Source organism: Electrona antarctica (assembly GCF_951216825.1).
Source record: "Electrona antarctica genome assembly, chromosome: 13".
NCBI lineage: Eukaryota > Metazoa > Chordata > Actinopteri > Myctophiformes > Myctophidae > Electrona > Electrona antarctica.
This window is the reverse complement of record NC_136794.1, coordinates 18,918,842-18,934,843: the sequence shown is the minus strand read 5'-3', so window position 1 is coordinate 18,934,843 and position 16,002 is coordinate 18,918,842. Positions and strand designations below refer to the sequence as shown.

The following is a 16,002-nucleotide window of genomic DNA, read 5'->3' as shown; positions in this document are numbered from 1 at the left end:
TGCACAGTGCTAGGAGCCTCTTAGTGTCGTCAACATCTCATCAGCCATCTTCCCTATTGACTGTCTCGCAGGAGACAGTGGGGGCTGTAGCATGCCACTTGGACACAGGTCGGGGTCTGATCAGCCTTGATCGGGTCGCCTGGAGGAGGCTGATGATGTGTCCAAATGTATACACTGACACCACGGCGCCTCAAACTGTGACTCCGCCCACAAACGGGGGAAGTTGTGATTTTCGCTCGTTCACTGCAATGCAATTTGCGGCATTTTCAAAACAATATTGAGCAGAGTAGCGATAATCAAACGTATTTGCAATGCCATACGTTGAAAGATCTGTTGCCCGTGGACAAGGCACGCTACCTCCGCAAGTTAGATAGCATCGGCATAGATGTTTGTCCGTATGTGATTAAGGATTGGACCAAGTTGCATTGGCAGCCATAGAAAATTCCTGACGTTTTTGGGCGTTCCTGTCTAGTGTATTTGCAGCCGGAAGCTCAGTCTCTAGACTTTAGTAAAAAATAAAGAATATGATTTGCTACTCACCAAAGGTTTTAATGTAATGAAAGCACACTCTGCTTGGTGGTAAGACTCTCAGCCCCTCACCTTCCATGTACATTTCTATTGTCTGTCTGGCCGGCAGGCAGGCGGGCAGGCAGGCAGGCGGGCGGGCGGGACAGACAGACAGACAGACAGACAGACAGACAGACAGACAGACAGACAGACAGACAGACAGACAGACAGACAGACAGACAGACAGACAGGGGTGAAAACATAGTAAATCTATCTGTCCAGCCTGGCGGAGATAATAAACTGGACTGGTCTGAGAACACTGAGGCCCTCTACTGGAAGGGGCAGAACAAGCTGTTCCTCCTGAGGATACTCAGGTCCTTCATAATGGTAATGCTGTTGATATAGTCTGAACATTCATATGATTGAGATGTTTGGAATAGCCAGGTCAAGACATGGCATAGCAATACTGTAGTTAACTATAATATGTTATGTCTACAACTATAAAACTTAAATAAGTGATTCCATGAATACAAAATTAGGACGCATTCCGCAGCTTTCTTGTGTCCTTTCTGCAAATGTGATATTCATATTTCACAGAAATAATAGAAAAAAAAGATTTATATATATATATATATATAATTATATATATAATTTTCTGTGAAATATGAATATCACATTTAATTAATATTATGTACAGTTCTGTTGTGTTCCAGCTCCTGTGTGATTGGCACATGTTCCATCAGCAATGAGCACCAGTCGGCAACAGTCCGTCAGGGTTGATAACTCATTCATGAAGATGATAGCGGGTGATCCAGGTGGATGTCACAGATTAACATTTCCCTGGGCTGACGTTTTGTCCTACAACAACAATTACCTAATCATCGTAATGTCCACAATGGAAACAGTGTTGTCGTTCAACCACAATGTCATCATGCCCACGAGAAGAATGGATTACATTGCACTTGTAACAGTGCTGTTGCTTTTTTACAAAGTTGAATTTCCAATATGGTAGGAGTTTGTTGTTGTTCAGCGGACTGTTGTCATGTCCCCGCAGTGCCTGTAGTGGTGCTGTGAGGAGTCTGCTGTGGACCTAACAAAAAAAATCCTCAGCAGCCTCCCCAACTTGCTAATGTTTGCTGTGGATATTCTATATTTACATGCATCTTTATTTCAAGATATACTGGGTTCGATGAAGATCACTGCTAGTATCTTACAATATCGAATATCGATGCACAAATAGCCTAGCTGATTCTAATAGACATTTGAGCCGTCTATCTGGAGTGAATACCGTACACAGCTCATACCAATTGAAGGTAAGCCGAGCCGTTTACATCCTGGGACTCTATTTTCACACGGCCTGTCTCGTGAGGTTGACCGTGGGCAGCGTTGTCTACTCTAGCCCCCTGACCAGAGGCCTATCCTTGACGTTTATTTTTTAATAGCTGAAGACCAATGTAAATACTGCGGTTATATTCGACAGGTGTAGATACGTTGATTTATATGGTGGGTGTATGTCGTGCAGCTACCTAATACTATAATAAATAGTAGTAACTGCTAGTAATTGAGATCGACTGGTGTTTTTTTTGGAAGGCCTCTTTTAGACAGGCCTCAAGCCTCCGCTGCAGGCCCTTTGTCTAGAACTGTGTGGCTAACACGTTTAATGTTTTAATTAGGTCTTATTTGATAAAGTCATACAGTTGGTGGTATTACTTTTCCAATACACTGGTTTTAGACGTCCATTTCAACTGAAAGTAGACTTGTAACGCTAGCCTTTTGCTTATGTTTCCGTTTCCTGGCTAGCTACCGCCTACAAAATTTTGTGTTTTTAGCTTTGGCAGCTAGCTCTGAAGTTAACATTCTGTCACCTGTTCCTGTCTGGCTCGCATTGTTACATTTGCATTGTTAGAGCTGCAGAGCAGGTTAGAGATATATACACACACACCTGGTAATTGGTATATTAATATGGTATATTGTATGTTTACGCGTCTATTGTTTATACTTCATATTAATGTTAACAAGTTGACATCGGTAGCTAGTATCGGTTAGCTAGCTGTTAAGGCTCTAATGGGTTATTTGGTTACATGTACCTTATATTATACGAGTGTTCCAAAAAATAACCTACACTTAAAAGTTAAAATATGTGGAAAAATACACAATTATCATGTCTAGTATACAATCGTACCAGTGTTAATGTTTAGCAAACTAGCCACTTCTAAGCAGCCAGCTAAAGCTGTCCGTTTTGCTGTTGCAGGTGATGGATAGCTAATACTTCCTTGCATGTTCATCACGTGTTAACCACTAACTTATGGCAACTAACCAGTAAAATAAATCAACAGATTTACTGCCCAACTAGCCAGCTAACCCCTTACTCGTTGGTAACGGGTTCAGGTATTAATTCTGTAGCATCTGATTTGAATAACTAGTTCATTATCAAGCTGGAATATGAGTAGTTGGCATGTCCTTTTTGTTGTTTTAGTTATTTTATTCTATTTTTTACTTTTGTCTAAACATTGTTATAATAGTCGGCTTATAGTTGTGCTTCTTAAAACGTTCTCTGCTGCACTATAGCAGCCATCTGTCATGTGATTTACTGACTTTTACTACCAATAGTATCTATTGGTTTATAGTCTATGGAGTTAACTAAATGGTTGCTGAATAATGTATATCACATTCCCAATACAAGCATTACATTATTCTCTGTTTTTGAGATTGTGACAGCTGATGGGTGAATAGTCTGAACTGAATACTCTATTTTTTTGTTAATCATGATTCATGGCAGAGTTTACAAAGACCAACTTTTGCCCTATATAGCCTGCTAAGACTGGCATTCAATTAGTGCATACTAGAACAGTTATCATTCAATCGTCCATAGACTTCTCAATGAGTTTACTGACTGTGACAAATTATATATATTTTTTTGCAATGCACAAGCACATTTGATTTTTCACACACGTAAAATCAAACACATTCACATTAGTAACACATTTTGACTATCTTGAGTGATTTATGACCCAGAATTATAATGATTATTGTATGTTCATTCTGTCTCAATCCCAGTATTAAGTATTTAGATGAATGGATTTCTATTGTAGAGGGGAGTTAGCATTACTCTCTGCATGTTGTTTTGATTGTAGGTGCTTGAAGGGTCATCTCCTGTATGACAAGTTTTTGTGTAATTCTCAGTTTTCCCAACCTTTATCCCATCAGCTGATGTTCTCAAGGACAAGAGTCACGTGATGTATGAAGGCAAACACATACACTTCTCGGAGGTGGACAATAAGCCATTGTGCTCATACAGCCCTAAGCTCTGCAAACAGCGCAGACTAAATGGCTATGCTTTCTGTATCCGACATGTTCTGGAGGATAAGACTGCCCCCTTCAAGCAATGTGAATATGTTGCCAAGTACAATAGCCAGCGATGTACCAATCCCATCCCCAAGTCTGAGGACCGCAGGTGAGTGTTTGTCTGTATCTCTGAGCTTTTCTGTTCACAATTTTGATATAAGTATGTTAAAAAGTATGTCCCTGTCCCCCCCCACCCACAGATACTGTAACAGTCACCTACAAGTTCTGGGCTTTATCCCCAAGAAGGAGAGAAAAAAGAAGCATGATGCTTTGGAGGAAATGCGTTCACGACCTCACCTAGAGTCAGTGGCACTTAACATAACTGTACCCTCTCTGGCTCTGAAAGCACCCAACGGTCTGGATGAGCTTCCGCCCTCTCCCCCTTGTACACGCCTGTTACCCCTTCAAGATGGGGAACTCCTGGACCCTTTTGCCTTTTATGAGGATGACACAGACGGGGAGGAGGCAGGTACTCCTCGGAAGGGCATCGCCGTGAAGAAGAAACTGCAGGGTCGTCTGACACTCAACCAGAAACTCCACCATGACACTGACCTCTTCCAACCACCTCCAGAGCACTTTAGCCCCTCTCCTGTTCCCCGAGTCCATCACCACCCCGCCTCACCACTCAACACGCACCTCTCCCGTCAGCAGTCAGGACTTCTCCAGACCCCCCAGCACTCCAACGTGCCCTCTTATGTCCTCACTGGACAACAGCAGGGTTTATTATGCAATGCAGTACCACCTCAGACACCTACCTTTCTGCCTCCAGGGCTGCCCACCAGTGCAGTGCCAAGTCTAGCACAGCCCCCCGGACCATCGCTCAGCAGAAAGCCCCATGTCACTGCCACTCACTTGCCCTCTAGCTGCAGGGACAGTGCTAGTAGTACTCAGCGGCATGTGGTGGTCATGCGGCCAGCTGCCTTCTCACCGCCAGCTGCCTCCCTCGCCAGGTTGCAGCATCTGGTTCAGCTCTGCGCCAAGAGACATCAGGATCATGGAGACCTCTTCCCACATCTAGGTGCCTCCTCTCCCCACATTTACCAACAATTTAATACTATTCATAATTTTTTTGTATTTATTCGTACTGATTTGCAAGTCTCTTGAAGGACTGACTGAGTAAGGTTCTTTCGATGTAGCTGTTGTAGTAGGAAGCTGCTGAGATAGATGGGCTGCTCTAACAAGCTCTCTTCCAGGACTGGACTGGTCGGAGGACAGTGCTGAAGACGATGAAGAGGAAGTAGAGAGAGAGCTGCCTTTTCAGAGCTCTTGGAGACAGCAGTATGGGTTAGTGTGACTCAATACTCACACTACAGCATGCATTTCCAATGTTATAGTACATGTAATGACTGCTATTAATTGTTTAAATAAATAGGTTGGAAGAGGAAGGTGATTCGTCTCGGAGAACGCGGTTGCTCAGGCTTTGCTCGTACCTCCGAGAGAAATACAAGCACATGTGCAGACAGGAGAGGGCAAGCATGCGCCAGAAGAGATACCGCTATGCCTTCCGCAAAGCCCTGCTACATGCTGCCAGTAAGGACCCTGACTGTGCTGGGCAGTTGATCCAGGAGCTACGCTGTGTCTCTCAGACGGCCTCAAGGTATCCTGAATAATAACCAGTTTAAAAGCGTTCAAGCGTGCAATCAGAAAAAGGTGATGCATGAATGGAGTCACAGGCCCTCCTTTATCACTGGAATGTAGAAACCAGCGTAGTCTGCAGTCTGTTAAGCCTACTTGCCAGACATAATTTCAGAAGTGATAAAATTCCTTTCCCTCTGTCATCCAGCCCGACTTGGGACTCTGTGATATCCACTGCTTGCCTTGGACTGCTCCCCCCGAACATCCAATTGCACCTTGTTAATGCAATAATATTAAAGCAATATTGTGCACAACAACCACACAGGCCAGATGTCTGACACTTCACCTGGTATAGCACTCATGTACAGACAGTTGAGACCCCCCTTGATCCTAGTGAAGCCTGACATTCCACCGCGGCCCGGCTCTGCATACTGTATGTTTGGCACTGTGTGGAACATGCACTCCTGCATTGCTTGCGAGTGGGACTTTCATACAGCCTATTAAGTGGGAGTAATCTTTGTCCAACTACACAAATCACACCAAAATTTACTTATGATTGGAATGCGTTTTGAATATCAATTTCACCCAGTACTGATATGCCCTGGAGATGTTTACATTGCTGTTTGCAAAATGAAAACCCCCCCGCAAGCGCTTATGCTGTAGGTCTTAATAGAGCCAAATGTCGAGATATCTGAATAACTTAAAGCTTTAAACTCCTGTTTAAATGGGTGAATTAAGCATCCAACTTTATATGAGAGATTGTTTTTAATAGCTTGATTTTAAAAGCTTGTAATTATGTCACCCATTAACCCCGTAATTACAACTAGTATGTTAAATGTTCGGTTATACCATTTTAAGTCATTATTGGCTGCTGCATAATGTTTAAATGTCTGTCGGATATCAGTGCATGTCTATGATGGAATTGTATACACAACCTGGAGACCTGATCGTACCCTCGAGTCAAAGTGACAATACATTGATAAATTCTGAAAGTGCCGGTGATCTCCGCATACTGATACAACAGTTTTTCGGTCTGTGCAAGCTTGATAAATCAGGGCAGCAGTGTGTAGATGACAACGCTAGTTAAGCAACGCTCCTGTCTTTGTTGTAACGTACAAAATGTACTGACACCCATTGCACAGTACTGATGCAAGGCTCAAGGCTGTTTTTATACTCACAAGGCAGATGCTCATCTGCAGTGTTGGGCTGACAAAAATGACAAATTCTCACTTGAGCACATTTTGTTGAAAATGCATAATTTTCATTGAGCAACAGTATGAATTTCCTTTCAGATTGACTGGTGCTCTGGTTGCCGTTTGCTCAGCTACAGTCTGTCTCTCTCTTTAGTGTGATTCCAACAGGGCAGCAGGACGCAGAGACGGGGATCTGCACTGGCAGCACCAAGGGCCAGACCTGCAGCAACACGGCTCTGCCCTTCACCCGACACTGCTTTCAGCGTATCCTTTGCTCAGCTTCCACTACCCGCACACTGCAGTTACTCATTTACGATACATTTGTGTGAGATCTGCATAGTGATCTTCTAGACCACACTACAGTGTTCTCTCTTTTTGAGAAGAGGTGTGATGATCGTCGCTCTCAGTGTGATAGTATTTCCTTTATAATTCTGTACAGACATCCTGTTGAATCGCTCTCAACAGCTTTTCTCCAGTTGCACAGCCAAATTTGCCGATGGTCAGCAGTGTTCTATCCCTGTGTTTGACATCACACACCAGACGCCACTCTGCGAAGAGCATGCCAAAAAGATGGTGAACGTGCTGCACTGTTAATTTCACAAAAGGTTTTGTTCTTTATTTCTTTTCCTCTTCGTAACTCAAATATTTGTTCACATGTTCCTCACAGGACAACTTCCTGCGCGGGGACGGTAATAGAAGAGTGCAGCACCAGCAACAGCAGCAGCGTAAGCCACGTAAAAAGACCAAACCTCCGGCACTCACCAAAAAACACAAGAAGAAGAGGAGAAGAGGGCCGCGGAGACCCCAGAAGCCCATCCCTCCAGCATTGCCCCAGGGAAATCTGGGGATGCCTTCCACCAGCCTAGCCATGCCTTCACAGGCCAGCATCAGGTTTGTGTTCAGCAGTCTGCCTATCCCAAACACCCCACCAAGCCTGTACAGTATATAGATCTGAAAATGTACAACGTGACGTGAGAAGGATTCCATTTAGAAGTGAGTGCTGCTGTAAAATAGCTCGAACCAGTGCTGATTATTTCGTTAGGACCCGCTACAGTGGTGTTCGATACGAACTTAACCGGGATGTGGAAACCTCTACTTCAATGCTCTACGAGTTGCTTAGCCATTAGCCAGTTATTCTGTCTCATCTAGAAGACTCGTACCCAAGGTAATACAAGCCATTCAAGGTATATGGGTTGTAAAGCCAGATACCGTGATTCGTATATGTTGACCTGTTGGAGATACCGCGTGCGTTGCCTGGAATCTCAGGTTTAGAAGCCATGGGAGCCGCCTTTTATGCTGTGCAAGTCTAGTGTTACGATGATGTCACCACTGTCTATATCCATCTTTGGAGTTTCTACATTAATCTGATGTCAGCGCTGGATATCGCTGTTGTCTCCATATATGGGACTATGGGTTATCCCATATATGGAACTCTAAGTGAAAGCCTTCGCAACAGCTGCCTTCGCAAACGCTGACTGCATGCAAGACGGATAGTAGAGAAAAGCTTGACAGTCGACAATGTATGAAACTTACTTTAACAATGAGGTTCTGTGGTTGATACATTGTAACAACTAAAAATGTAATATTGGCTCATAACGGTTCAGAATGTTATGACCTAAATGTAATAAAATCTCATTATGTAATAGCCCCATGTCATAAGATCATGAGTGCAAAAAATCTCACATTCGGAGAATAGTGGACTTTAAAATTGAAAGATTACTTAAAAGCAAGATGATAAACGACTACAAAAAATCATAAAAGGAACTGCACAAATAATGTATTTGTTATATCGTATGTAAAATGCCGTCTCTTGTTTTTTATTTCCCTTTTGACAGTTTTTCTCCTTTTCTGTAAGAGGATAGGCCAAAAAAATGGTTTCAGCCTATACTTTTTGGTAACTTTTTGGAAATGTGGTCTATGCTTTGTAATATATGAAATGTATTTGCATGATGTAGTAATGTGTGACATTAAGAACCTTATGTAGCAACTCATAATCTAATAACGGCAACAATTAGTATCAGTATCATGGTCGGTATCAGTTCAGAACTATGGTCTGGATTCTGGACTAGAGCATACTGACCATGATACTGATTATTACGATGGATGTAATACTTTTTTCAACTATGAGTAATATTCTATTACATTATGAGCGGCTACATAGGTTCTTTATGTAACGCATTATTACATTAAGCTCTCATGATTTATTACATTATCAGTTTATTACGTTATGAGCTTTTTATTTCATTATGAGCCATTATGAGTTGACATTAACAGGTTGAGTGCTCATTTTTAATTTCGACGTAATTCTCTGCCCACCAGGAGCCCTTCAACCCCTGACTTGAGCACAGATGAGCTTCCTGATGACATCACCAATGACATGGCAGACATTCCAAATGACCTCGAGCTGAACCAGGAGGACTTCTCTGATGTGTTACCAAGGCTTCCAGATGATCTGCAGGACTTTGACTTGTTTGAAGGTGCCAACCATTACACGTCTTTATAGTTTTCACCTGTGCACTTGGGCCATTATGTCTGGCAATTGGATTAGGATCAGAAATATATTGTCGGAATACGTCACATACCAGACTTGACTGTTGCTCTGTAGTATTCACACAAATAATATAAAAATCGCAGTTTCACGGACCACTCAATTTATCGAACATGAAATTGAGTAGTAAAATAAGTTCTTGCATACATAGGGCTTGTTGAAGCCTCTCGAAACACTCATTGCAGACATGACAAGTGGCTGTTGGACTGTTATCGCCAAACATACACAGCACACGTTTATTTTGCCATTGACTTGAATGCCACATGACGTCAAGGGGTGGACAGACATACATACACACACACACACAGCCAAACGTTGGAGCGGTTGGCACCGCGCAAAAAGGACTAGTAGAACACACTGCCTGTTGTACTGAATGTTGCAAGAGTATTTACAAAATTGTTACATAAGGTTGCAATTTCATTCAGTTTATATTGTACTCTATATTTGTGCATGTGTAGGTAAGAATGGGGACCTGCTGCCTACTACAGAAGAAGCTGAAGAGCTGGTGCGTGCGCTGCAGGCCATGGGTTCTTATCCAGACTCGTTGGTGTGCTTGACTTCCATGGGGGACTTGGCCTCGTCTGAAGGTGTGGACCACCGAACCATGGCTGTGTTTCCCGGGACGGTTCAGACCGGGGGCATGGGTGACCTGCTGAATGGCCGCATCCCCACAGAGAACTTTACCAGCTTAGAGCTGGAGGACAACCTTCTGCATTCGGCTGGGGGTCATTTCCCCCATCATTCGCCCCCATCTCAGCCCTCTAATCAGGCCCGAGCTTCCGGGCCCAGCCTGGCCACTTCCTCTACGGTTGCTCCCTCCACCAACATGCTCACACAGAGCCCCATGACAGAAACAACATTTTCCAGGACACACGCCCCCCACGCCCTGGCCAAGTCAGACGTGCCCACATCATCTCCACAAGGCAGCCACTACAGTAGTGAACATGTGCCATCCCCATACAGTGACCACATATCGTCCCCGCATGCTAGCTCCTTTCAGACAGACACGCCTCTCCTGCTGGAAGTCCCTCTTAGTGGGGTGCCGGGACCACCGCGCTCCTCATGGAACCACCTCCCTCTCCCCCTCACTGATCCCACACAGTTTGGCAACCTCATAGGACCAGAGAGTCACCTCATAACGACCTCCCTGTCCACTCCCCCTTCCACCACACACTCAGTGACCCTTCAGCCCATGGCTGCCCTCTCAGCGATGCCCCAGAGTGGCCTGACGGGCTTGACTACACCACCTGCCCCCTCGCCCTCTTCTTCACATGACCTTCTGACCTCGGCGCAGCCCAAGCAGCAGCTCCCTCAGTTCAGCGCGGCCTTCGGCCATCAGTTGGCCTCCCACAGCGGCATCCCGAAAGATGTGCAGCCCAGTCACAGCTCTACAGCGCCTCCCACTGGGTTCTCAATAGCGAGTGCCACTGCTGCAAGTGCCAACAGCGCCATACCCCCCTTCCCGCAAAGTAACTGAGAGCAGAGGTATATAGGCTGCAGGTTACTCAGTGGACTCATATTCACTTAGCATACAGTCATGTGGCTTCTGACAGACCCACCTTTCTTCATCTGCTACATGTGTGCAATGTGGTAATGGTGCACTATTTTTGATCTAATTTTGCACAACCTCATAGTTTCCTTGCTATTTTAATAGTTTTATTTTGTGTAGCGAGTTGGTCTCCCTGAAGGAAGTTTGAGTCTGTGCGAGTCCACCAGTTTGCGCTGTCCTGTGGTTTCACCAGTAGGGGGTGATGGTTAGGCAGACATGGTGGTGGAGATAGTAGATTGAACTGATTACCATTGTTGGAAGGACCTTAGACGAGATTATTCCCATCATGATGACAAAATCAGTGCTCAAGAATTTATTGACGGAAGCCTCAATCATGGTCCGTTTTATTTGTTTGGCCAGTTACATTTTGTCTATTGATCCACTATATCCTTCCTTGCTCATACGATCATTAAGGTTTTTTTTTTTCTTTCTTCCAAATGTGTCATACACTGCTTCAATCACCCTATGAAAGACAAGAGGGTACAGGTTGTGAGAACTTGTGACCCATTATGTTTCAATTTATTTTGTTATCATGAAATGGAATCATGAGATCCACTCTTATTTAATAGAAATGGAGAAGTTACCAAACTGCTTTTAAACATCTGTTTTTATATTGTATATATATATATGCTCTTTTATTGGTTTGCTCAGACGCAAGAACTCTGACCTCACCATTGGTTGTGGTTCTCCACATGGGTGGCATAGTAGGAACTGGAACGTAAACCGGGCTACTCAAAAGCAATAAACACATGGACATACTCTTGTATCGTAAGGTATTGTATTGGTCGCCACTTAAATGTAGCTCACTATGTAATCCAGACTGATGTGGACCAGGAATATGTTTGGGCCTGTCTTAACCGTGTCATAAAACATATCTGCTGCTGGAAGAAACCACCTAACTCCAAAATGTTAATTTTTCAGGAAATGAAAAAACATCCAGCTGGAGTAAGGAGGGTTTTGTTGAAAGCGCTTTTTAATACTTTTCATTGGTTCAAAATTGTTTTTTAACCAACACGCAGACATAAAGGGTGTTCAATAGTACTGATTTATGAAAAAAACTAAGATGGCTAAATGGGTGGAGGTAGCTGGTTTGGCAGATAGTTTGAGGAGGATCCAATGGAGTTGGGAGGTTTTTGCTGGAGCACTTTTTAATACTTTACATTGGATCAATATTTTTTTTATAACCAATGCTATTGAACACCCTTTGTGTTCAATAGCATTGATTTATGAAAAAAACTAACTCAAATGGAGTTAGGTGTTTTTTTCCGGACAGCAACGATATGCTCTTAATAATCTTGGCTATTTTCTTTTTCTTTTATGACGAACTTGAGATTCATACAGACCACTGACATGGCCAGACCAACTTCTCCTAGGTTATACTGAGTGGGTTACTGGGTTTTCAACAGTGGCCAAATCCAGGTGATCTGTTGTTCACTCAGCGGTTGCTCTCTTGTCTCGTCTCCGTGTACCAGGTCACAAAACGGGTTATCACTATCGGGAGGCCAATTGCAGAATGAAAGCCACCTTGTGAAATGATGGCCATCCTACCCACTGAATGAGAGAACGTTTAGTGGTGTTTTTGGATACGGTGACTTGGTATATGGACATACACGATTGTGCCCTCTGTCAGCTGTCTGTGATAGTGTGACACCATGGTATTAACTTTTTGAGGTATAGCACTGTCTGCGTTTCTCTACAGATACATTATCAGTTGTATTTTAAGGTCAATGATGCACTGTTACCTGGATTCCTATGTTGGCTGTTTAAAAAAAAGCAGTTTCTGCCTAACCTCACAGACTCCATAATTACTCAAACGTCAGTAGAACCATAAGTTTTGATATGTTATTAGAATTTGACAGATTCTCAGATATTGTTGAGTATTAAGTATATAGATTAGCAATCTCTACATTGGGGTTCATTGGTGAATTATTGAGTAGAAATGGATTGAAATTGTTATTTGCAAAGTATTCAGTGGAACTTGTATTTTGTGGAACGCATCTCTTGTTTTTCTCCATTTTCTCCCCAATTTAGTCATTGCCAATCCCCCCTTGGTACATATAGTCCCTGTCACTGCCAACCCCTACTTGTTGGTCTTGGGAGGGTGTACACAACCACTTCTCCAATGCACATGGAGTCGCCAGCCACTTTTCACCTGAAAGTGAAGAGGAACACTCCTCCCTGCTAAACAGGCACCATGACCAACCTGGAGGAGTTGCTACTAGTGCAGTGACAAAGATTGCCCATCCCCTATAATACCAGCTTCCCACTCATGGACATTGCCCGGCCAAGCCGGAGGCACCGTGGAGTAATTGAACACTAGTCTATGGTGGTGTTCGGGGATTTTACCTGTGCACCATCTGGATGTCTCTTGTTTTAATCGCTAATCAATATGAATTCAATTCTATTGGATGTGTAGGCTGTCATTTGATTTTAACATTCTGATGGACAAATATTTTTGATTGCTGTAAGTTCAGCAGCTGTTGAAAATTGGGAATTTGACTGGGGCAACAACCTTTTTGTTTCAAGAGCATATCAGCATTTCCCCTAGATTGTGACTACCGGCTTGATTCTTGATGGTATTAAATGAGGTCCAAATATATGCATTGTACCATAACTTTTTTCATTGCATAGAAAACTAATCCAGATTTGTATTTCAACATAAGATTTGCACAGTCTGGTGGTGTTTTCCATGCCCCCCTCCCCCCATATCTGTCTTGCCTTTTTGCTTGGACACTCATTAACAGCTGCCATCATTATCGGTATTCAGCCTGCATCAGAACCCCACTTCCAGCTGTGAGAAGGCCCAGTTCTTTCTCTCAGTTCCAAAGAGACAACACATTAAGTATATAAATTTAACTACACAGCTGGGATTCTTGGTGAATGCATCATTGTCACTTGTAGATGTAAAGACCCACCCCACCCCCCCCAAGAAGAAAAATCTGGTTGGATGGAATGTTTCTTGAGTTTGACTAAGCAAGGCATTACTGCTGTATTCACATAGCATGAGATAAGTCGCTGCACCGTTTACTCTCCCAACAACCACATAGATCAAAATTAACAGGGCTCGTAGGCACATGTAACTGCTTGAATTCAGAGATGGCTGACAAAATTCCTATACTCATTGAATGTACTGTATTACTGTTTTTAAAGATGATAGGATGAGCTAATAATCTAGTCACCTTTGTTATTGGTCCTTGTTTAATTTGTCTAAGGTATTTTTTTGTATACAAAGGTTTACATTTTTATGTATATTTTTCTTGTGTACAAATGTAATATGTGTATAAACTGTATGTAATATCTGTATATAGTGTGACAAATTTGATCCTTTGTTTTTGGATGTATAAATAAAACTTGCTGTGAGGTATTCGCTGATGATATAAGCTGCTCTGTGTTTTTACTCAATGGTAAGTCAGCTGTTGACAAAACTAAGGCTGTGTCTGAAATCACATGTAACACTGAAACACAGTACCCGTATTTAGTTTGTCAAATTACTTTTTAGTAGGCTACTATACCTGTACGTGCCAGTCGGCCACCGGCCTACTTGGGAACGATGTGCATACCCTCTATACCTGTTGTCATATCACCCATTTTATCTGTCTGTGTCCCACATGGAGATCTCTAGCGCTGGCGCTTTGGCATGGGGGGGGGGGGGGGGGGTCAGATCAACATATGGAATGAATTCTGTACTGGCCATATATGGAGCGTGTCTTGAGTGTACAGGGTTTGATGAGGTCAGATCAACATTTGGAATGTCAGAACAGGAAGGACGGGTGGGAAAGGATCAACATGGAATGTCAGAACAGGTCAGCTCTATATATGGAGATCTAGGGCCTCACTCACACCTTTCGATCTAGCATACAACATTGTTGGATGCTAGATGTAATGTCATGGCCGCCCCAATGCTTTTCCAATGGAAGTCACATGGTTTGACACATTTGTGTTGTACGGCTTTTCGGCTTTGCCATTTCAAAGATTCCTTTTCAGGCAAAGATGTCCACCGTAAGATGAACCTAAATAGGTTTGAATGGGGATTCTAGGTGTAAGTATGTAGGACTAGTAGCATGCCAAAGTTATAATTTTTTTCGGACGGCATACTATAGCATGTCGTTTTTCGTGATTTTGAAGGATTTGAAAAAAATATGAAAATCATGAAAAAACGACATACTATAGTCCATGGTTTGGGACGGCATAATATATTATGTCATATTTTCATGATTTTGGAGGATTTGAAAAAAAGATGAAAATCATGAAAAAACGACATACTATAGTCCATGGTTTGGGACGGCATAATATATTATGTCATACTTTCATGATTTTGGGACACTATGTCAGAGCCAGGACTTGAACCTGCACCCTCCTGATTCCCAGGCAGGCTCTGCACCCAGTGAGCCACTGTGCATGCTGTTCTTAAAAGGCCGAATAGATAATAACAGAAGAGCCAGAGACTTGTTTCCATTGTGGTTCATAAACATTCGAACGTCTAGAGATAAACAACAGCAAAAGAAACAATAGACAAATCTCCTATTTTATTTTTTGTATTTTATTTTTGTATCAATGTTGTACTCAAAGGGAACAGCAGACTGTGTTGTGGCAGCTAGCAAGTAGATCAGTGACTTAGCACACTGGCTGCATGATCTGGAGGTTGTGGAGTTCAAACCCCACTCAAATCTTTACTTGCCTAAATCTGCCAGTGACCCCCATTCTGAATTTCTCAAATTTGAAAGCACTATATTTCTAAAACGATGAAACATTTCAAAGATTCCTTTTCAGGCAAACATGTCCACCGTAAGATGAACCTAAATAGGTTTGAATGGGGTTTCTAGGTGTAAGTATGTAGGACTAGTAGCATGCCAAAGTTTGTGCTATTGCCATTGGGAATGCATTGGGCGTTTAACTTAAATAACTCAGAAACTACAAAACATTTCAAAGTAAAAAGTTCCAGCATGTGTCTCCACAGAAAGCTGAATTATAAAAAGTGTGAATGGAGTTTCTAGGTGAAAGTGCTTTTTTGACGTGCCAATATCTGCCATTGAGCCCCATTGTAAATGTCTCAAATTTGAAAGCACTATATTTCTAAAACGATGAAACATTTCAAAGATTCCTTTTCAGGCAAACATGTCCACCGTAAGATGAACCTAAATAGGTTTGAATGGGGTTTCTAGGTGTAAGTATGTAGGACTAGTAGCATGCCAAAGTTTGTGCTATTGCCATTGGGAATGCATTGGGCGTTTAACTTAAATAACTCAGAAACTACAAAACATTTCAAAGTAAAAAGTTCCAGCATG

At 42.7% G+C, this 16,002-nt stretch overlaps 1 protein-coding gene across 2 annotated transcripts; it reads left to right on the top strand.

The window, feature by feature from the left end:
* Positions 1-1,415: 1,415 nt before the first annotated feature.
* On the top strand, positions 1,416-14,081 carry ino80da (INO80 complex subunit Da). Of its 2 annotated transcripts, none has more exons than XM_079518089.1 (10): positions 1,416-1,515; positions 3,715-3,961; positions 4,053-4,870; positions 5,046-5,136; positions 5,225-5,449; positions 6,775-6,884; positions 7,060-7,193; positions 7,288-7,511; positions 8,940-9,097; positions 9,627-14,081. In XM_079518089.1, the coding sequence occupies exons 2-10, from the start codon at positions 3,744-3,746 to the stop codon at positions 10,643-10,645; spliced, it is 2,997 nt and encodes a 998-aa protein (XP_079374215.1). In that variant the 5' UTR covers positions 1,416-1,515; positions 3,715-3,743; the 3' UTR covers positions 10,646-14,081. The 2 variants fall into 2 exon arrangements, with proteins under 2 accessions (XP_079374215.1, XP_079374214.1); XM_079518088.1 differs by lacking the exon at positions 1,416-1,515 and adding an exon at positions 1,534-1,820.
* The last annotated feature ends 1,921 nt before the right edge of the window (positions 14,082-16,002 follow it).